This window comes from Pollachius pollachius, assembly GCF_949987615.1.
Source record: "Pollachius pollachius genome assembly, chromosome: 8".
NCBI classification, from domain to species: domain Eukaryota; kingdom Metazoa; phylum Chordata; class Actinopteri; order Gadiformes; family Gadidae; genus Pollachius; species Pollachius pollachius.
Genome location: NC_136941.1, coordinates 20,508,886 through 20,529,344, shown reverse-complemented (window position 1 = coordinate 20,529,344; position 20,459 = coordinate 20,508,886). Strand labels below are relative to the sequence as shown.

At 48.2% G+C, this 20,459-nt stretch overlaps 2 protein-coding genes across 2 annotated transcripts in view; one reads left to right on the top strand and one right to left on the bottom strand.

Annotated features, from left to right (window-relative positions):
* The window catches only part of LOC307079561 (low-density lipoprotein receptor-related protein 1-like), a 99,375-nt gene that overhangs the window by 24,394 nt on the left and 54,522 nt on the right, over nucleotides 1-20,459 (bottom strand). Inside the window, exons 25-52 of the mRNA XM_079741987.1 lie at nucleotides 19,311-19,515; nucleotides 18,868-19,032; nucleotides 17,477-17,721; nucleotides 16,172-16,303; nucleotides 15,690-15,917; nucleotides 15,094-15,268; nucleotides 14,807-14,901; nucleotides 14,441-14,590; nucleotides 14,145-14,285; nucleotides 13,650-13,778; nucleotides 12,835-12,966; nucleotides 12,579-12,713; nucleotides 12,212-12,341; nucleotides 11,974-12,100; nucleotides 11,647-11,798; nucleotides 11,390-11,514; nucleotides 10,778-11,152; nucleotides 6,114-6,303; nucleotides 5,481-5,685; nucleotides 4,924-5,116; nucleotides 4,678-4,803; nucleotides 4,339-4,467; nucleotides 3,963-4,082; nucleotides 3,757-3,870; nucleotides 3,410-3,559; nucleotides 1,538-1,660; nucleotides 939-1,055; nucleotides 82-210 (exon numbers count right to left, since the gene is read on the bottom strand). Of these exons, the coding sequence (XP_079598113.1) occupies nucleotides 82-210; nucleotides 939-1,055; nucleotides 1,538-1,660; nucleotides 3,410-3,559; nucleotides 3,757-3,870; nucleotides 3,963-4,082; nucleotides 4,339-4,467; nucleotides 4,678-4,803; nucleotides 4,924-5,116; nucleotides 5,481-5,685; nucleotides 6,114-6,303; nucleotides 10,778-11,152; nucleotides 11,390-11,514; nucleotides 11,647-11,798; nucleotides 11,974-12,100; nucleotides 12,212-12,341; nucleotides 12,579-12,713; nucleotides 12,835-12,966; nucleotides 13,650-13,778; nucleotides 14,145-14,285; nucleotides 14,441-14,590; nucleotides 14,807-14,901; nucleotides 15,094-15,268; nucleotides 15,690-15,917; nucleotides 16,172-16,303; nucleotides 17,477-17,721; nucleotides 18,868-19,032; nucleotides 19,311-19,515 (4,437 nt within the window). The remainder of the gene's footprint in view (nucleotides 1-81; nucleotides 211-938; nucleotides 1,056-1,537; nucleotides 1,661-3,409; nucleotides 3,560-3,756; nucleotides 3,871-3,962; nucleotides 4,083-4,338; nucleotides 4,468-4,677; nucleotides 4,804-4,923; nucleotides 5,117-5,480; nucleotides 5,686-6,113; nucleotides 6,304-10,777; nucleotides 11,153-11,389; nucleotides 11,515-11,646; nucleotides 11,799-11,973; nucleotides 12,101-12,211; nucleotides 12,342-12,578; nucleotides 12,714-12,834; nucleotides 12,967-13,649; nucleotides 13,779-14,144; nucleotides 14,286-14,440; nucleotides 14,591-14,806; nucleotides 14,902-15,093; nucleotides 15,269-15,689; nucleotides 15,918-16,171; nucleotides 16,304-17,476; nucleotides 17,722-18,867; nucleotides 19,033-19,310; nucleotides 19,516-20,459) is intronic.
* LOC307079562 (galanin receptor type 1) lies at nucleotides 8,351-9,406 on the top strand (the record flags this gene model as incomplete). Its single annotated transcript, XM_079741988.1, has 1 exon — nucleotides 8,351-9,406. One exon carries the CDS (start codon nucleotides 8,351-8,353, stop codon nucleotides 9,404-9,406), a length of 1,056 nt encoding a protein of 351 aa, XP_079598114.1.

Here is a 20,459-nt window from a genome sequence, read left to right as displayed (position 1 = left end):
AGAGCTTGCTGCTCTGGGTGTTCCAACCCTTTTTATAAGGAGAACCAATAAACTACATCAACACTAGGGCTTTGGACTCACAGCATCCAGCCTTGACGCTCTCGTCAGCCCCATCAGGACAGTCCTTGTCTCCGTCACACTTCCAGCGCTGGGGGACACACATGTGGGAGCCCGGGCACTGGAAGGCCTCAGGGCTGCAGGTCTTGGATTCTGGGGAGGAACGAGAAGAGTCATCATGCCACACAGACATATGACGTACATTGGGAGAAGCCTTCCGCACTGGGGCCCTCCATGCTGACAATGTTTGCAATCACTGTACTGCAAGAGAATTTGGATGAAAGCGTCAGCCAAATGACGTGTGTATTATTAAATTAATTTCTGAACAGCGAGTCTTTGTCTGAGGAGCCAGAATTGTGTTTATGCAAGAGCTCTGAGGAAATTGGTTTTAAACAAGGGATTCCAAGGCAGTGATGTATTCATTATGGTTTTGAGGATTTCAACAAAGAGGACATTATGGAACATACCAAATATTTTTGATCTACAGAGAATTTATTTTTATTTCTTTGTATAATATTAATTTAGGCTTTAAAGAATATCAAATAGATCAAATAAGAAAAAGAGAAAATTATAAAAACCTCATTAAAATATGACCTCTAAGGCAGTCACTTAACAGGATGGGATTCAAAACATTATGGGAAAACATTTGACAAAATACCCTTACACTAAACCTGCCTTCAAAGGTTTGCGATTCTTCACCAATCATCACTTTGGTTCAGACCATAAAGTCAAAGCTTCACTGGCTCTGAACTATGCCGTGCTCGAGACATGATCCCTCCTTATACATCCATCAAACTCGTCCAACCGATGGACATGGGCCAGGTCAGTGTGACGTGCCATGAGAGAAGCTGTGTTCACAGTGTTCATCGGTCACAACTCACTACACTTGAGGTCCTCATCGGAGCCGTCACCGCAGTCGTCCGCCCCGTCGCACACCCACCGGCTGGAGATGCAGCGGTGGTTGGAGCACTCAAACTGGCTGGACGTGCAGAACTTGTCTGGAAAGAGAGAGAGAGAGAGAGAGAGAGAGAGAGCTAAGGGACAGTCAAGAGGGCTCATGAGGGAATGACATCAACATGATTCGTAATAAGTGGTTCCAGTCCTTGGACTTGCAAAATGCCCAACGAATGCGGAGATGCAGGAAATTAATGATTTTGCATCACAATTGGTGCTGGAACAAGAATTGAGTGATAAATATGGACATTGAGTTGGCATGAGATAAGATAATTTAAGGAATGTGAGAACTGAAAACATATAAACTTTTGCTCCTAACTGCATCGGAAGTGCTTAGATGGGGTTTACTTGATCCATTAAAGCTCATTATTAACCAACTTTTATCTAGTTAAACAGATCTACCAGGTATAATATCTACCAAGTATTATACCTAGCATGCTGTGCCTTGAGATTACCCTAACCCTTACATTTTATAGACAACAATACAAAACGAAGAACAAAGGTGATTGTAGCCTGGAGGACTGACCACAGTGTGTCTCGTCGGCCCCGTTCTCACAGTCGTTCTCTTTGTCACACGTCCAGCTCATGGGGATGCAGCGGCCACTGGGGCAGGCAAAGAAGTTCACCGGACACTTCAGCTTCCTCTTGTCTGAGGATAGAGACACAAACACACCGCTTCTAATGAGGACACGGTGTCGTCGAGCAGGCTGGGTGTTGTTTGTGAGGTTAGTACTTAGCAGAGATGGGACAAAGTCACTGTTTGGCAAGTCCCAAGCAAGTCCCAAGTCTTAGCAGTCAAGTCCGAGTCGAGTCCCAAGTCAAGACAGGGAAAGGCAAGTCGAGTCCAAGTCAAAGTCACACCAAAGCCAAGTCGAGTCCAAGTCCCAAACGTTTTCAAGTCTTGAACAAGTCACCATGTATTTTTACTTAATGTCATAATTAGGCTATTGATCATAATTTCAACATATCACTCTAATGTACAGTAATTTCTTATCAATACAGTTATATGTTCATTGTTTCTGTCTTCAAATGTGTTATGATATGCGCATGCGCCGAAACCTTATGTTGTTAAAAGTTGCCCAATAGGGTGGGAAAACCACCCAATCTGGCAACACTGCCTGAACGTCCTCAAAACTTAGGCCAATAGGTCTGTAAAAAATGTCGAATCTGGCAACACTGCTGAACGTCCTCACCTCCAGCGTCAACGTAAATCAATGAGACCAACTGAAACGAAGCCAATATGAAACTTAAACTGTGATTTTTGAAGAAAGCATAAATTATATCGAAATTCAGTTTAGATATCATTGAAGATACGAGTGTGTAGATTTGTTATATTTTTTGAACGAAGGTAAATGGTTGAGCAATGATTTAGATACGATGTCTTAAGTGTCAGAGGCTGGCCAGACGGCTTCAATGGGACCAACTCAAAACGCAGCTGATATGAAAGTTACAATTTTATTCTGAATAAACTATAAACAATATCGAAATTTCGTTTTGATATCATTGAAGTGTAGATTTGTCTTCGCTCACTGATTTTTTTCTCGTCTTCACGGAAGTGAATGCGTCTTGGGTGTCTCGCCCTCTAGGAGGGAAATAGGTTAGATATCTAAAACAATAAATGTTTTTGACTCAAGACATGTCGACTCATTACAAGTCAAAGAGGCAAAGTCCGAGTCAAGTCTCAAGTCAAGAGCAGTCAAGTCTAAGTCGAGTCGCAAGTCATGCGCAATTTTGTCAAGTTGAGTCTGAAGTCATCAAAATCATGACTCGAGTCTGACTCGAGTCCAAGTCATGTGACTCGAGTCCACATCTCTGGTACTTAGTCGTGTAGCATCTTATCCTAGCTGGCTTTGTTGTATATGGAAAATGGGTTAACCTAACAATTGTAAGTGCTTGGCAGTTGGTTCTATGAACATCCTTACTGTACCAACAGCAAATATTGTTATTTCTCCTTCTTCTGACAAATGTTCTGGGGGGGGGGGGGGTGATGTGTGGGAGGAGCGGCCAAATCCTTTTCCATCTTCAGAAGACATTGGAGCCCTGCTCTTCAGATATCATCACTGACTCGTGTTGCTTTAGCTCTAGTGATGTATTTAGATCAAGCTTTGTTGAAATGCACCACCTCAGATTTTTAGAAATAGATTTTCTTCACGATTTTGCAGCACGGTTCAGTACCTGGTACAGGGTTCAGTACCTGGTAGGGGTTTAGTACCTGGTACAGGGTTCAGTAAATGGTACAGGGTTCAGTACCTGGTAGGGGTTCAGGACCCGGTAGGGGTTCAGTACCCGGTAGGGGTTCAGTACCTGGTACAGGGTTCAGTACCCGGTACAGGGTTCAGTACCTGGTACAGGGTTCAGTACCTGGTACAGGGTTCAGTACCTGGTAGGGGTTTAGTACCTGGGCAGTTCCTTTCATCGGAGTAGTCTCCACAGTCATTGTTGCCGTCACACACCCAGGAGGGCAGGTAGCACAGCGTGGTCCTCTCACAACTCTGGAACGACGCGCCCTTCACCCCCAGACGGAAGAAGCGGGCGCAGTCGGTGGCTTCTGGAAATGAGAACACCAAACCAATCAGTTTACACCAAGACAGGGGCTAGGGGGCTCCACACCCAGCTGAAAGGCACTGGGTTCCATCCCAGTCCACCTATAGGGGGAGGGAGGGAGAGGGCGCACTAAAGAGAGAGAGTGAACAAGAGAGAGACAGAGAGCAAGAGAGAGAGAGGAGAGAGAGAGCGATCACTCACGGCAGTTCATCTCGTCGCTGGCGTCCTCACAGTTGACCACTTGGTCACAGCGGCTGTAGTTGGAGATGCAGCTTCCATCCTTACACTGGAACTCGCCCAGCTTGCACAGAGTCACTGGAGAGACAACACGTTGGTACGATCAGAAGTTTGCACACATCAATCCATCATTCTAAGAGATCAAACACATGAGGTGAACTCTTTCTCACTGTTGCAGGGCAGTTCATCCGAGTGATCACCACAGTCGTCGGTGCCGTCGCACCAGAACTGGTGGCCGATGCAGCGGCCGTTGATGCAGCGCCGGTAGCCCTTCTTACACAGCCGATTGGCTGTGGAGGACGATGATGTCATAGTATGGTTAGCATGATGATTGGTTGTTATACATTCAAATGATTTTGTGTTCTACAAACACCAGGTAGTAATGCTAATGAACCTGTGGGATTGATTTAATTGTGTGTGCATTTTATGGATGTTATTTACTTAGTGATGTGAATTATTGGATAACGGTGGAATAATATTGTGGAACACTTTATGGAAAGTTTTCATTGAAACTCTCTAAGCAGGTCCTTCAGAACAGAGCCCTACCGCAGTAGGACTGCTTCTCGTCAGACTTGTCCTTGCAGTGGGCCATGCCGTCGCAGGTCAGACTGTAGTTTATACAGTCCCCGTTGCCACACTCGAAGTCCTCCACGCTACCACAGGAAATATTCAGAGCTGGTTGGAGCAAAGGTTGACAAATAGTTTAATTACTCATTTAAAATGAGTACTTCAGATACATTTTGAAGATCAGATCTCCTCAAACATATTTTTACTGCCCCCCCCCCCCCACCCTACACTGATTTAAACAACATACAACAACAACAACAACAACGACATATTTCCCCTCCCCAGTCCACCCCATCTCCCCTTCTCCCTTGCTCTAACCTGAGCACATGTTGTCCTCAAGGAGTCGACGGTCTCCACGGCAGCTGCAGTTGACCCGTCCATCTGAGGTGGGCAGACAGAGGTCCTGGCAACCTCCGTTGTTTGTTCGGCACGGAGAGAACTCACCTGTCAGAGGGGAACAGCCATTACCCTTCATTGCCATCACCATCGATCGACACAGCCACTGATCACCGTGGCTCATTGATTATTGATCAACTAGTGGATGGATAGGTGAACCCCACTCACAGCTGTTGGTGTCGTTGGCCACGGCGATGATGCCCATGGGCTGCTGGGGGATGTCGGCGCGCAGCACCTTCATGTCTCCGCCCGTGTACTTGTCGGCGCGCAGCACGGCCCGCCTCACCCAGTCCGTCCAGAAGATGTAGTCTCCGTACACGGCCAGGCCGAACGGGTGTACCGGCTCGTTCTTCAGAAGCATCTAGAGGTCAAGGACGGACACGCACACAGGCTGTTACACACACACACTATTGCACACAGACTGTTACACACACACAGACTATTACACACTGATTATTACACACACAGACTGTTACACACACTCACACATACACAAACACACAGACTGTTACACACACAGACGGTTAGACACAGACTGTTACACACGCACACAGACTGTTACACACAGACTATAACACACACACACACACACACACACACAGATACACATACACACAGACTATTACACATTCAGAGCATTACACACATACAGATTACTATGGCCAAACTATTATGGAGGTAGTTCAATTATTAAGGTCATTCGGTGTAGGGGACAGAGGACTCACGTAGCGGTTGCTGCCGTCATACTCGCAGCGTTCGATCTTGTCCAGCGTGGCGTCAGAGAAGTAGAGCTTCTCGGCGCGGTGGTCCACGGCCAGGCCGTTGGGGGTCTTGATGTCACTGCCGATGATCACCAGCACGTTGGCCCCATTCAGGGAGGCCCTCATGATGCTGGGGGCCTGCTCGTTCCAGTTGGTCCAGAACATGATGCTGATGGGAGGGAAATCATGCAGGAAGATTGGTTTTCCCCAGAGGACAGGGGGGAACTAAGAAATAACATTCTCCCCAACAATATGTTTTGGGGTTTGAAATACCCCAGATCTACTGGGCTTGTCTACAAGCCAAGAAGTTATTTGGATGAAATGTCGGGATTATCTGAAGATGTCCATTTTGCCCATGATTCTTTTAGTTAATATAATTAGTGTTGAAATTGTAAATAATTATACTTGAAATTTGACATGCCTTTCCTACACTTCACAAAAACCCAAGCTCCCCCGAGGTTTCCTTTTTAAACAGGGCGACCTATAACAGGGCGACCTATAACAGGGCGACACCCCCCCCCCCCCCCCCCCCCCACGGCTGTTTGGACAGGAACACATCACTTCTCACACCACGGTGAGAGTGAACAGACCACTCACTCCTGGCATTCGTCCAGCACGAAGGCGCGGGGGTGGTCGTCCCCGGACATGGTGACCACCGTGTTGCGGTTGTAGGCCACCGAGCGGCTCTGGTCCACGGTGTGGCGGCTGATGGTGGAGGTGGTGTAGCTGGTCCAGTACAGTGTGTCCCAGCCCCGGTGGTACGCCAGGCCCTCCACCGACCCCACGTCTGGGAGGGGAGAGGGAGGAGAGGAGAGAGCCAGGGGTTAGCGTTTTCCGATGTTGCGTCCATGACTTCGGTTGTCATTGACTAGATTTATTTTTGATTTTTTTCGGCGAGCTGTAACAAGAAAAAACATTGTTTGACTATTTTTCCTGGCAGTTTTTTATTTCCAAATTATTTCGTCCCAAAAAATACAGAACATTTAACAAGGTTATCAAATGAAGAGCATTTAAATAACCGTACATAAAATAATGGAAAATCTTAAAATGGTAATTGGAGAGTATCCTTGACATCATTTGCCACACTCCTTAATTATGGAGGACTTTTCTTGGTGCAGCTCGGTCAAGGGCAAAGACTACTCCAGTATAAGAGGTTTGCAGAGAGAGTCTGGAGGAGGGAACACAGATAGCCTGCAGTCCTGGATCCACTTTAAATCAATCATCCAGTCTTTAGCGGCGGCCTGCCTCTAATCCTCAACACGCCTTATTCCAAATCATTTTTGAAGTCTTCCTTTCAGAAATGAAGCTCTCTCCGGGGGGGGATGGTTAATTTAGGAGATGAAGGCAGGTTTAAAAAATAGAAAAGTGAGGAGAAAAAGACCATAACCACCGCAAAATACATTTCTTTAAAGCTTTATTCACCCCCTTATCCACATATTACCTGCCTACTTTCTCTCACAATCAATTCAGTACCCTTTCATCTGTTGAAGCTCTATTTTGAGCAGTGGCTGCACTACGATACACACAGTGTTACGTGAAGGCTACTTGGCACTAAGCGTCACCGTGTCTTCAAAAGGTTTCCAACCTTTTTCCGCCCCGTCATCCGAGAAACCACATTTATGAACGTTGATGCTCGACAATAAAAGCCTGGACTGTTTGTTCATGTCAAACAGTTCATGAATGTGAGGATAATTGGGCTTTTGGACGGATGAGGAGGCATTAATAAACATCGTTGTAGCTAAAACACTACGTGAGAGGAATATAAACACACATCTTAAATAATCTACTATCGGCTGAAGAGAATCATGGAAAGCCAAAGGAGCCCATTCCTACTCATCTACACAGACCAAAACAGAATGGCCATAGTGGGTTTGAGTCACAGCTCATCAGAGGTGAAGCAAGAGAATAATCTCGTCCGTGCCTCTCTCTATACCCGGACCAGAGGAGCCACTGTGCAAACAGTACGGTACGCCTGCTACATAGTACATAATACAACAGACAAAGCTCCCAGCTCCCTGTCGCCTGCTGACAACTCGCAACCTTTACCCTGAATCACATGCAATTGGATTTTTCTGATATTTCCCCAAGTCCTTTTTAATTGGAGCTTGAAGAGCGTTTGAGATTTACTAGAGGATTTTCGCCAACGCCGGTGGTATCGAGAGGCTGTAAGCATCTGGAGAGCTTGTGAGAAACAGGACAAGGAGTAAACTAACCAATACGAGCACTCATCATAGAGTAGAGTCGAATGCTTTTCGTGTGGAATAGCGGCCAATAACCCTTGGGATTCATTCTTTCTCTGTTGCCTGGTTTCCAGAAATCAATAGCACTGTGACAAGAGTAACTGCTGCGTTTGTGCAGTTTAAACACAGGCTGCTCATCTTTGGAGCACATCTAAAAATATACACCTCATGGAAGGTCATCTTTTCATTTCCTCAGTGAGCACAACTGGATTTCTTCATATCAACTGATGGGAAAAGGTCGAGAATAACTTCAGATAAACTTTTCTTCAAGGGTATGAACTAACTATGAAATAACCAGGATGTATGTATATATATATATATATATATATATATATATATATATATATATATATATATATATATATATATATATATATATATATATATATATATATATATATATATGTGTCATCTTTTCCTTCAGTGATGTCTCAGGCTATATACCCCAGCTGAGTGTGCGTATCTTGATTGCCTGAATAGCTGCCGATACTGCTAACATCTCTTTGGGGTGACAGCGTGCTTATGACGGCTCTGGTCTGAGCTGAAGGCAGGAGCCACGCTTCCACAGACGTCACCTCAGGACATTCGTCTGAAATGACTGAAGGACCTTCTATGGCCGACTTCGAGCTTCAGCTGGTCAACAGCAGTGGGATCGGCGCAGCGAGGGGGGAAGGCAGCATCATCCAGGTGGTAGTGCCCACTCTGGACACCCTCATCCTGGGCACCGGCCTGCTGGGCCACTCCCTGGTCATCACCATCCTGGCGGGCAGGCGGAGGAAGAACGGCCAGGCCCCCCACAGCACCGACACCCTGCTGCTGGCCCTGAGTGCCGCAGACGTCCTGCTGCTGCTCTGCCTGCCCTTCCACACCTCCGCCATCGCGCTGGGCCGCTGGCCCTACGGCAGCTTCCTGTGCAAGGCCATCAGCTTCCTGGGCGTGGCCTGCTCGGCGGCGTCCGTCTTCACGCTGGCGGCGTTGGCCGTGACGCGCTACCTCACCGTGGTGCACCCCAACTGGGCCTTCCGCTCCAGGATGCGCCAGCGCATCACACCAGTTGTGGCGCTGCTCTGGGCACCCGCCGTAGCCCTCGCCGCGCCCCAGTTCGCCTTCCGCACTGTCAGCTCCTCCAGCTCCGTGTACTGCTTCGCCTTCCTGTCCGACGTCAGCCAGCTGGTCTACAGCGCCGCCCTCTTCCTGTGCGCCTTCGCGCTCCCGCTGGGCGTCATCGTGTTGATGTACGCCAAGATCTACCGCTTCCTGCGCCGCGCCCGGCAGCTGGGGGCGCCGCGGCTGGAGCGCTACCAGAAGCAGGTGACGCACACCTCGGCCCTGCTGGTGCTGGTGTTCACGCTGCTCTGGCTGCCCTCCTACGCCCTCATGTTCTCCTTCGTCGGGGGCACCGTGGGGGGCACCAAGGGCTTCCGCTACGTGGCCCTCCTGGCCCGGCTGCTGGCGTCCTCGGCGGCGCTGGTCAACCCCGTCCTCTACGTCTTTATGTCCCAGAAGTTCAGACGGGACCTGGCGGAGCTCGGGAGGAGGCACTGGGCAGACTGCCGCCGCTTTCTGATGGGCTGCCCGTACGTGCGGTGCAACAGGGACACGGTGCAGCCCTTTGAGCTGGACACCACGTCGGACGGAGCACAGAACTGACGGACGAGATCCCGACGAGACCAGTCACGAGACCCCGACTGCCCCAGCTCCTCCCTCAGCTCCTTCCCCAGCGATTTCCTTTTATTGCAGGAATTGATCTTGTATTTTCTGATATTGTGTAATTTAGGCTGAATTGCTTTGTGTTAATAAACAATGTTACATAAAACAACAGAATAACATGAATTAGGATCACGACGTCTAGGCAACATTAACCACATCAAACATTCAATGTATTAAACATTGAAGGCTTGAAGATAGTTCTGGGCTTTTAAATGTGAATTCACCTTAATGGGATTCAGGCACCTGCCCTTGAATCATTAATGAGAGTGGGATTAAAAAAAACCTTAACTAGAATAAGAGCTATGGGCCAAGGGTGCATGTGTGTGGTCTTGTCCCTCTACTTGACTCAGAGCCCTTAGCCAGCTGTGTTCCCATATCCAAAAGAGATGTTCACTGGGGTCTCTTTATGCAGACCACATAATGAGCAGGCCAAGGGCATGCAACAGACACAAGAGAACCCTTTTCTTGTCTTTAGATAAGGACAACATGTGATGAGAGGCGATTCCTAGACATAACTCCAAGTGGCAACTCTGACACTCTCACACCTTGAAACAATCATCTGATGAAAAATTTGATTTGTGTTTCACAATAAGTCATCGCTGTAAGCAACATTAGCCATTGTGTGACTTACAAAATACAATATAGTGCCATTTTGAGCCTCAAAGTACACAGTGTAGTGTAGTGGGGTGCGGTTTAGCCCCACGGTAACGGGACGAGTGGTGTTGGTATGTTTAACACTGCTATACTTAATAACTTATAATTAATATGAATGCTTACATTAAAATACTTAAAGGGGTGACATCATGCTTTTTCGTCTTTACCCTTTGCTTCAGAGAGGTTATATGACATATCTATACATGTTTTAAATCTGCTCGGAATCCAGGTCCGAGCCAGGGGGAGTATTCTCGTCCACCGAGAACGCCCCTCATAAGTGCTGAAACAGCTTGTTTGCGCTCAAACTTTACTTCCGGGCGGTGCTGAAGTCCTGCTTCCCGGCTATCTGCAGTGTTTACCACTTCTTGGGGGTGGGAATTTGCAGACACACGTGCAAAGCGTTCGACCAATTGCAACAGAGTGGGCGTGCTGACCAATCACAGCAGACTGGGCTACTCGGGAGGGGGGCCTTAAAGCGACACGATCCAAACCAGTACAATGTTTTTGAAAGACGCTGAAATTGGTTTTGCAGAAATTAATAGTGTGAGAATAATGAGAGGTATTTCTAACATAGAGGCATGCAACCATATTCCAGTTGTACCCCCAAAGGCAGTTAATAACCCTGAAAAATCGTGACGTGGGATCTTTAACACTCACTGTCCACCACGATCTTGCGGTCGGTCCCGTCGTCGTTGATCTGCTGGATGTTCCCGAAGTGGATGTCGCTGAAGAAGACGCGGTTGGCGCCCTTGCCGCCCCCGCCGTGGTAGTCGAAGCTCAGGGCGATCACGTTCTTCATGTGCTCGGGGTCCTCGAAGGGCTTGATGGGCGCGTTGAGGTTGGTCTCGTCCGACAGGTGGATGCTCTTCAGGATGGTGCGCTCCGAGTACAGCAGGTAGCCGTCGTAGTCGCGGCAACTGCTGTTGTCCTCGGCCAGCATGCCGTGAGCACAGGCGCATGTCCGCTGGCCGTTGCCGCGGAACAGACACAGCTGCTCGCAGCCGCCGTTGTCCACCTTGCACACGTTGGTGCCTGGGGGAGGAGGGGACGACCACGTGTGTTATGAAGTTATATCATACAACGCGTTACACTTGACACCTTGATGTAGTAAACCAGTTTCAGCAAGCTTTTCCTAGAGGACTTTGGTGTTAATTACTCCAAAGTCCTCTAGGAAAGTGGAAGAGTGTGTGTGTGTGTGTGTGTCTCTGTGTGTGCGTGCATCTGTGTGTGTCTATGTCTCTATGTGAGCGTGTGCGTCGGGTTATGTACCTTGCTGCCTAGCTCTGTTGAAGACCTTGATGTCCTTGAGCTGTACGCCAATGCCAGTCCTGAGCTGAACAGAGTCGGTGGCGTTGTCCTTGCTGCCTCTCTTAATGGAGCCGTTGGCATGAGTCCTGGACAAGAGGACAAAACACAGTCAGCCAATGTATCTATAATACAACACCACCTGCCTTCGCTGCCACACATCCCACCATTGTTTCAGTCTTGATTCTTAACGGTGCTTCCACAGTGACGTTGAGACCCACCTGTCGCTCCAGTAGATGTATCCTTCAAAGACGGACACGGCGAACATGTCCATGTTGTTGTTGGCCAGCACCAGCTCCCGGTTCTCCCCCGTCTCCAGGTTGATGCGTTCAATCTTGTCCGTCCTGGCGTCGCACCAGTACAGCAGACCTTCCTGTCATGTACACCAGCGTCAACAAAGAAACTAACTAACCAACTATAAAATGCAAAACTAAAAGTAAACATAAATGTACACTATGAATCAGTATAGGATGAAGTCGAGCTAAACGATCAACAGCGTTCATATTGATCGTGCTGAGGGGTTCTGGGGGCTGGGGGGCTTCACGGACCTGGTAGTCGATGGAGATGCCGTTGGGCCAGCTGATGCTGACGTTCACCATGACCAACCTTTGGGAGCCGTCCAGGCGAGAGCGCTCGATGCGGGGGTACTGACCCCACTCGGTCCAGAACAGATACCTGCAGCGCCACAAAACAACGACATCAAGGTGAGAGGAGGTCGCTTAACAATGTCCTGCTGGGCAAACATCCACAACACACAGTTGGTGGTCATGTCACTCGGATGCGCACCCTTTGACCGGGTGGACGGTGATGGCCCGGGGTTTGTCCAGACCGGCGGAGATGACCACGTAGCGGAAGGACCCGTTGAGCCTTGCCACCTCGATCACATCGAAGCCCTGGTCAGTCCAGTAGATATTCCCTGGTAACACAATGCAACACGTCACGCCAAGTGGATTTGTATGTTGACCACATTGAGAGACTCAAATGTCTTCACAGCCCCCAACCTTAAGCTCTCTTAAATGTGTTCTAAATAACTATTTAGTAATATAAAAAATTGATGCTTATAACCATTTTCTGTGGAATTGTCTGTCATCAATGAGCAGGTGGAGGTTCTAATATGTTTTTGTTATTCTGATTAGAATGTTGTGCCCCAGACCTGCGATCCAGTCCACGGTGATGCCCTCCACGCGGCCGATGCCGTTGGTGATCACATCTTCCCTCCACGTCTGGTCTCGCTTCGCCCTGCTGATGGTGCTCAGGCCCATGTCTACCCAGTAGATGGTGTCGTTCTCTGGAAGGGAAAGGGAGGGTCAAAGGAGCACAGGGACGGAACAAGAGCAAGGTTGATTCTGTCAACCTTGCTGTGGGGTAATCCACTGATTGAGCGATGGGCCGTTGATGGGATCTCTCACCAGCGTGGAAGTCAATGCCGACAGCCAGAGAAGTACCGGACACGGGCACCAGGGCGTCAGACTTGTCCCCTGGGTCCAGGGGAATCCCTCGGATCCCCTCGTGGACCGAGTAAAGCAGGAATGAACCCATGCCTGTTCAGAAAGAGAGAGAGCGTAGAATCAGCACTGGACCGAATGGGGCTCTCAGTGGAGGGTGAAACAACACGGTGAAAGAATTTGAAGTTACTTAAAGTATTCATAGAATTCACCAATAATGTATGTATTTTTTATAACCACATGTCTGAATCCCTTCCCATAACTAATAAATACATCTTTAATGTTTTTTATTATTAATATAGAGTATTATTAATGGAATACAAAATGATTTGAAGATTTGTTCTTCCGATATTACGGTTCTGTTAGACCAAGAGGACAGCATGTAAGACAACTAGTTTGACTTGCAAACTCAGAAACCAACTCAGTCCACAATTGTGCGAGTTCCCTGGCCTTCTGAGTATGTACCAGCGATTGAGGATAGAACCGGCATATGAGGCAACGCCAGCACCGAAGACATAGCATTGGCTTTATTATACCTCCAAACATACAAACACGAGTACTGAACAACCACGTGTATGCCAAGAAATGGAGGGAACACCAAAAATATATAAAAGAAACTAATAGAAGTTGAAAAGGCATATTCAGTCATCATTAACATAATTTTTTAAACATTGAATAATGGATAAATAATGTGGAGGCATATGATATATTTTGTCCAAAGTGCTTGAAAATTCAAATAATATTGTCAAAGACATGCAAGTGGGGGACGTGGTTGTTACCTTCACAGGACTGCTGTTCCGTCTTGAGGCTGTATCCGGCGGTACACATGCAGGCCCTGTTGGTGGGGGAGGTGGGAAGGCACAGCTGGGAGCAGTCTCCATTGTTGTTACTGCACAGGTTGATCCCTACTGCAGGACAAAAGATACAGTTTAGAGTCACATCGGTGAGTGTCACTTGAAACAGCTAGGGTGCATTGGATCGATTCCTCTTAGATGTCCCCCTAATATGATGACCTGTTCCGAGTGCTCTTCATGTGGGTTGAAATAAAGTCATCCCATTTAGTTGTATTTTTGCAATAAAGTTTAATCTAAACGATGCATGACAACATTGGCACACACTGTCTCGAAAGCCACAAACTGCAAAAATGATTTTTTATAGACTTATAACCAAATAAATCCAACATCAAATTAGGCAAAAACAATCCAAACCACACACAAGTTGTGTTTACTTCATTCCAGGATGTGCACAAACAGCCCCAGGGGAGTCGGGTTTACCTTTCTGCACCTCTTCGTCATAGATCCTCATGTGGAACATGGGGGATGTGTTGTTGCGCAACACTTTCCAGCTGCCCCCATCCTTCTTGTCACATGTTCCTATCTGGTCCGAGCCCTGGTCCGCCCACCACAGCTTGTCTCCTACACACAGGAGCCAAACAGGAAGTTACATCATGGAAACAAGTGCATCATCTGGGTTGGATGTTGAGTTGGATATATTTGCATCATGAAAATGTCCTCAGAGAAACGCCAGAGGAATGTCCTCAGGACAGCTGTTGGGAGTCGTTCCTCCTCACCCATGATGGCCAGTGCGGTGGCTTTGTACAGTTTGCCCTTAACGCCGTCCAAGACCTCCAGTTTGGATCCGTCCATCTCACAGCGATTGATTGTGCTGTTCCCCGAGCTGATCCAGTACAGCTGCTCCTTTTCAAAGTCAATAGACAGCCCTGGAAAGATCATACACACCATTAAAGCCAACAGACAGCCCTGAGCATAGAAAACAGACCTCTCTAAAGCATAGAGATGCTTTTTAATGTAACTAATTCTGTTCAAAAACGCTCTTCCTCTCTCTGATGGTAATTTGTATAGTTTGTGCCTTTGGTCAATGAGTACATACAAGGAATGCATTAAATTTCTGTGATTGTTGAGAAGGTGCCACTCACCCACGGGTCCTCTCTGATTGGTGAAGAGCGTTGTGCGGTTTCCGCCGTCCATGTTGGCCATGCTTATGTTGTCTCCATCCGTCCAGTACAGTTTCCTGGATAAAGAACATTGTGTTGAGCAACGATGGCTTTCATGGATTGTTCTGCCTCATATAATGTAACTGTCCACAACGAGCGGATAGCAGTCGTACGTACGTCGAATGTGAAAATCAAAGCATTGAGTTTTCCAGAGTGACCTCATGGGTTTAGGGGGGGGCTTCACAGGTGACCTAATGGAGGGGACTCACCCGAGCATGGGGTGCAGCACTAGACAGTGGGGTTTGTCCAGACCCTGGATGACTGCGTTCTTGAAGGAGCCGTCCAGCCGCGCCACGTTGATCTGCTTCTTGTTGGCGTCGTAGCTGGTCCAGAAGAGGTTCCTGGAGACCCAGTCCACTGCCAGGCCGTGGGCGTTGGGGAGGTCTGAGACAGTTCACATCCAAACATTCAGCACCATCCCAAATGTCTCCTCTCCTTGTTTGTTTACATTCCAAAATCCACAAACGAGTGGTTTGGACCTCCCACTGGTTTTGGAAAACTATGCACGCTTATAAAAGAAATTCAAGCCAGGTCATAATCAAATAGTTATGGAGGAACTCTCGGACACCACCCCGAGAGAGAATGCTTCTCATAATTGCGTCGCTATCTTACTGGCGGAGCACCGTGTTTCAACAGACATGCCTGTTGGAAGTGTGTGTGTGTGTGTGTGTGTGTGTGTGTGTGTGTGTGTGTGTGTGTGTGTGTGTGTGTGTGTGTGTGTGTGTGTGTGTGTGTGTGTGTGTGTGTGTGTGTGTGTGTGTGTGTGTGTGTGTGTGTGTGTGTGTGTGTGTGTGTGTGTTCTCACCGGCAGACACCACGGTCTCCACCCCCGTGCCGTTGATGAAGGCCCTCTTGATGGTCTGGGTGCGGACGTCGGACCAGTAGATGCGTTGCTCCACGGCGTCGTAGTCCACCACTGTCACGTTATCGATGTCGGGAACCGTGAAGGAGATGATGTAGTTGTAGTAGGGGTTGTCGATGTCCACGCCGCGGATCTCGATCTGCCGCGCGTACAGCAGGAACTTACGGGACTCTGGAGGGAGGAACACTCTGGAACATCAGTCGTTTATACCCAATACGAAGGGCATAAATGACCAGCAGATAGATGTTCATGTATTAGGTATACATATTCATATTATTATTATTACTGCAACAAGGAATGGAGGCTAACGTATCCATGGCGATGTTCTGCATACAAGATAAGCACAACCAAACCAGTTAGGGATGTCCTTCTTCAGTGTTACAGGGGAGGTAGTATGAACGTGTGTGCGCGCTCGGGGACGGTACCTTTACAGGTGCGTTTGTCGGGCTGCAGCTTCATGAGGTGTGGGCAGGCGCAGGAAAAGGTCTGGTTGAAGTTGATGAGACACAGATGGGTGCAGGGTTCCTTCCCATCGACCGCAGCACACGGGTTGGGAGCTAAGAGAGAGAGAGATAGAGAGGGGCAGAGAGAGAGAGAGAGAGAGAGAGAGCGTGACAGAGCGAGACAGAGAGACAGATAGACGGAGAGAGAGAGATAGAAAGCGAGTAAGTATACTTAGACACAAATGAACTTGGTTGCTGGCAATAATGTGTTCATTGCAATAAACCCATTAGCATGTTAAGATGTGTGGGTTGTTGAAGTAGTTGTTTTGGTCTAAGAGCATGGTGCTGGTTAGATGTTCTTTGTTTATGCCAACTTTTACAAATTCTAAAGGCAACAAACTGGGTTTTCCTGCTCTCCAGCTGTTTGTTGGAGTTGCATCTTCAACATGTGCTTACACAATACGAGATTACATCAAGTGTTACAACACATTCAACTACTTCGTCTGATTAAAGTAAATCTTCATAAATGTAAGATATGTTGTCTCCTCATCAATGCCAGGGGAACCTTTCTCAGTTGCAAATCAAAAAACAGGAAAATGATAAAGAAAAAGACCACGTTGATCTGGCCTGCTGGCCTGCTGAGATTGTGACATTCCAGCCACGTCCGTTAAAGCCGTTGAACCGACCCCTCCCTCTCCTCCCATCTCATCCGGCCCCCGCACCCCCCTGAACAGGGTTCAAGAGGTCAGGGAGACGTGGCCTCCTGCTGGTAAGCTGCCTTCTGAGCAACAACCCGGTGGGAGGTGTCCAGACCGTGTTAGAGACGACGCCACAACTCCCAATGGGGAATAGGTCAGCCGGCTAGGAGGGGGGCTGGGGGGCGTTGGTCTATGTGATCAGCAGTCAGCCCTGGCAGGCAACAGCACCGACTGCCCTTTGAGTTTAAGTGGCCACAAGATCCAAAAGCCAATCGTGTTGGTGCACCGGGAGAGAGGGCTGAATACTCTGACGGAGCAGAGGGGAGTGACCATTGTTCTGTCACTTCTATCTTAATAGGGGCAGGATGGCTACTAGTTAGGGGGGTTGACCCCCAGCTGAAAGGTGCTGAGTTCAAGCCCCAATGTCATCAGACTACAGGTAGATGTCTGATCCCTACCAGCTCCTTAATGCCCGTTCTCTGTACTGCCTATCCCCTACCTGCTCCTTAACTGTCTGCCTGTCTGCCTGCCTGCCTGCCTGCCTGCCTGCCTGCCTGCCTGCCTGCCTGTCTGTCTGTCTGGGCCTCACCCTGGGGCTGTCTGGAGGGGTGGTAGACCTGCAGGTCAAAGGGCTGTGTGTTGGTCCTCTGCACCACCGTCACGTTGCCCCCGGTCCACTTGTTGGCCTTGGCCAGCGTGTTGGTCCTCCAGTCGGTCCAGTACACCTCCCCCCCGTACATGGTGACGGCGAAGGGGTGCGACAGGAACTCGTGCCCCCGCAGCACCTCGATCAGCCCGGTGCCGTCATACAGCGCAGAGTAGATCGCATCTGACCTGTGGGGAAGGGAAGGGGGGTTGGCACTCAGATGAGGGGTGGGGAATCACCTTGGCCACCACCAGGAACACCATGGCCCGCGACACAGATAATATATCACAATACTGTGATTCTGCAATAAACAATATATTTTTGGACATATATCGTGATGTATCGCTATAGGATTGTCTTACGAAGAATACAAAATGACTGAAAAGGTAAGGTGCTGGATTTCGGGCTTAATTCATGGCACGTCTTTTGAAAAAATATATAGATATATGGCACCAGTGCATGGATTCTTGTATCGAACAAAAAGGGCAACGACATATCGCTGTATCATCCTGAAATAGCGTGCCGGGATTAGCGTGTGTTTCCGTGTTTTGCGAGTACTCGTTGTTTGTGAGCATAATAGATATGCATGTTGAGGTGAAGTAAACCTGTTGAAGCCACGATGAAAGATAGAGAATAAATATAACCGAAACCATTGGGAGAGCGGGAGAGAGGTGGAGAGATTGAGAGTGAGTGTGTGACTGAGTGACCGAGAGACAAGGGGTACTGTTCTGGACTCTATTCATCACCGTTTTTATGCTGTGGCTTTTATTTTATTGAGCTGCCTTTATTCGTTAGTACTTCCGGTCGGATCAGAAGTGGCTATTCAGGTAGTGATTCCGCTGACTACTGAGCAACCTTAACTCAAATCTTCCACCATCCTCCTCTTGCTAGCTGTGTGATCGCAATATCTTTAAGTACTGCAGCTTGTAGGTCCTTATCTACGCATCAGCAGCATTATTTTGGTTATTGGATGGTTGATTTGTACCATTTTATATGGCGCTAGCTATGTAAATTTCGCTAGCTTTGCATTCGCTAGCTACGTTTGCTAGCTAGCTATGTTTTCCATATCTGTTTATTGCCTGTGGAGCGATACAGCAAAGCTCCAACATTTGTGTACTTAGTTATTGCAATATGTTATATTGTGTATTTGTAACTGATATATATTTATGTTTGTGTTTCAGTTTCACTCTTTGAATTTAGTAGTTTAGCTGAACTGGATGGTGGGATTGCTGCTCAGATCCACCCAGACCAGTACAGGTACAGAGACATAAAGGGAGAGGAAAGAGAGAGAGGTCAGTGAGGGCGTATCTGAGTGAGTGGGTGCAGTGGCAGACCTGGCATCGATCCAGACGATGCGTCTCTCCATGTAGTCTACGGTGAGCCCGTTGGGCCAGCCCCCGCTGCCCGTCTCTCGGTGGATGGTCCGTCTCCCCTCACCGCTCATGGATGCCGCCTCGATCCTGGGCAGACTGGCGTCCCAATCCGTCCAGAACAGGATGCTGACAACCACACACAGGGATACAACATGGCTATTTACTATGTTCTCATTGAGAAGTGACTCAAGAGGGATTTGTTCTAGATTTGAAACATTCATGAGCAGGTGGGCGCCTTCTTCCAGGACGCCAACAGGTGGACAACCGTAGCACAACATAGCAACAGAATTTAGTTTCCAGGAGATGCTCGTTCAGACAAGCCATTGTCAGATGTTCAAAGGAACAACAGTTCAAGATGCTACGATGGTGCCTCTTGGTGAGCTCTATGTTCTGCGTTTCCTCACCCGTCCCGTGGGTCCAGGGCAATGGCTCTTGGGTGCTCCACGTCCCCGGCCAGCAGGGTGGTCCTCATGGTCCCGTCCAGCTTGGCCACCTCGATCTGATCCAGATTACTCTCCACCCAGTAGATGTTGCCCGCGATCCAGTCCACGGCGAGACCCTCGGGGGTGGCCAGCCCGTACTGGATCACCACCTCGAAGCTGGTCAGCGCTGAGGAGGACCAACAGGTTAGCGTTACTCCTGTGATCTACTATGGCATTAAAGTGATGGAATCTTACAGAGCGGTGACCTGGGGTCTGAGCCTGTGATGGCACAGGGATTTATTCGGGATGGCTTTCTAAATAGAACGAGGTCTTGCTAGGAGGTGCCCAATCATTTCTTTCAGGAGCTGGCAAAAATCCTCCGGCAGAACAGATTTTTCATCACAGAAAATAGATTATTTAGACATTCGTTGACTAATTTGGAAGCAGAGTGAGACACACGCAGCTACCTCCGACTGTGGTTACAATTAGACTCACGCAGCCCCCCAAAACTGTAAAAGACCTATTTCAATATTCTGTGGCCATTTTGGATCTCTTTTTGTTCAGTGAAAGGTTGTCATTACAGAAATCAGACAAGTCTAACCCAAGAGCGATCAGACAAGTCTAACCCAAGTGAGATCAACCAAGTCCTGCACAAGAGAGATAAGACAAGAGAGATAAGAAAATAGATAAGACAAGAGAGATCATACAAGTCCTACACAAGAGAGATAAGTCAAGAGGGATAAGAAAAGAGAGATCAGACAAGTCCTACACAAGAGGGATCAGACAAGTCTAACCCAAGAGAGATACAACTAATCTTACACGAGAGAGATCAGACGAGCCCTACACAAGAGAGATCAGAAGAGTCATGCATGAGAGAGATCAGTAGAGGAACCACAAGTTGAGTGGTTAGGAGGTTTAAATGTATCTGGATAAAATGTCAAGGCAGGTTGCTTTAAAAGTGGCTGCTAAATGACCAATAAAGTAAATGGTTCCAGGGCCTCTTCACATTAAGTACGTTGCGGCGCTGGAGCCGGGCTACCTTTCCCTGGACGGCGGAAGGCGGCTTGGAACAGCCTTTGTTAGTGGTTGGCAGCAGTCAGTGTTCAGTGTTTACCTCACAGCTCTGAAAGA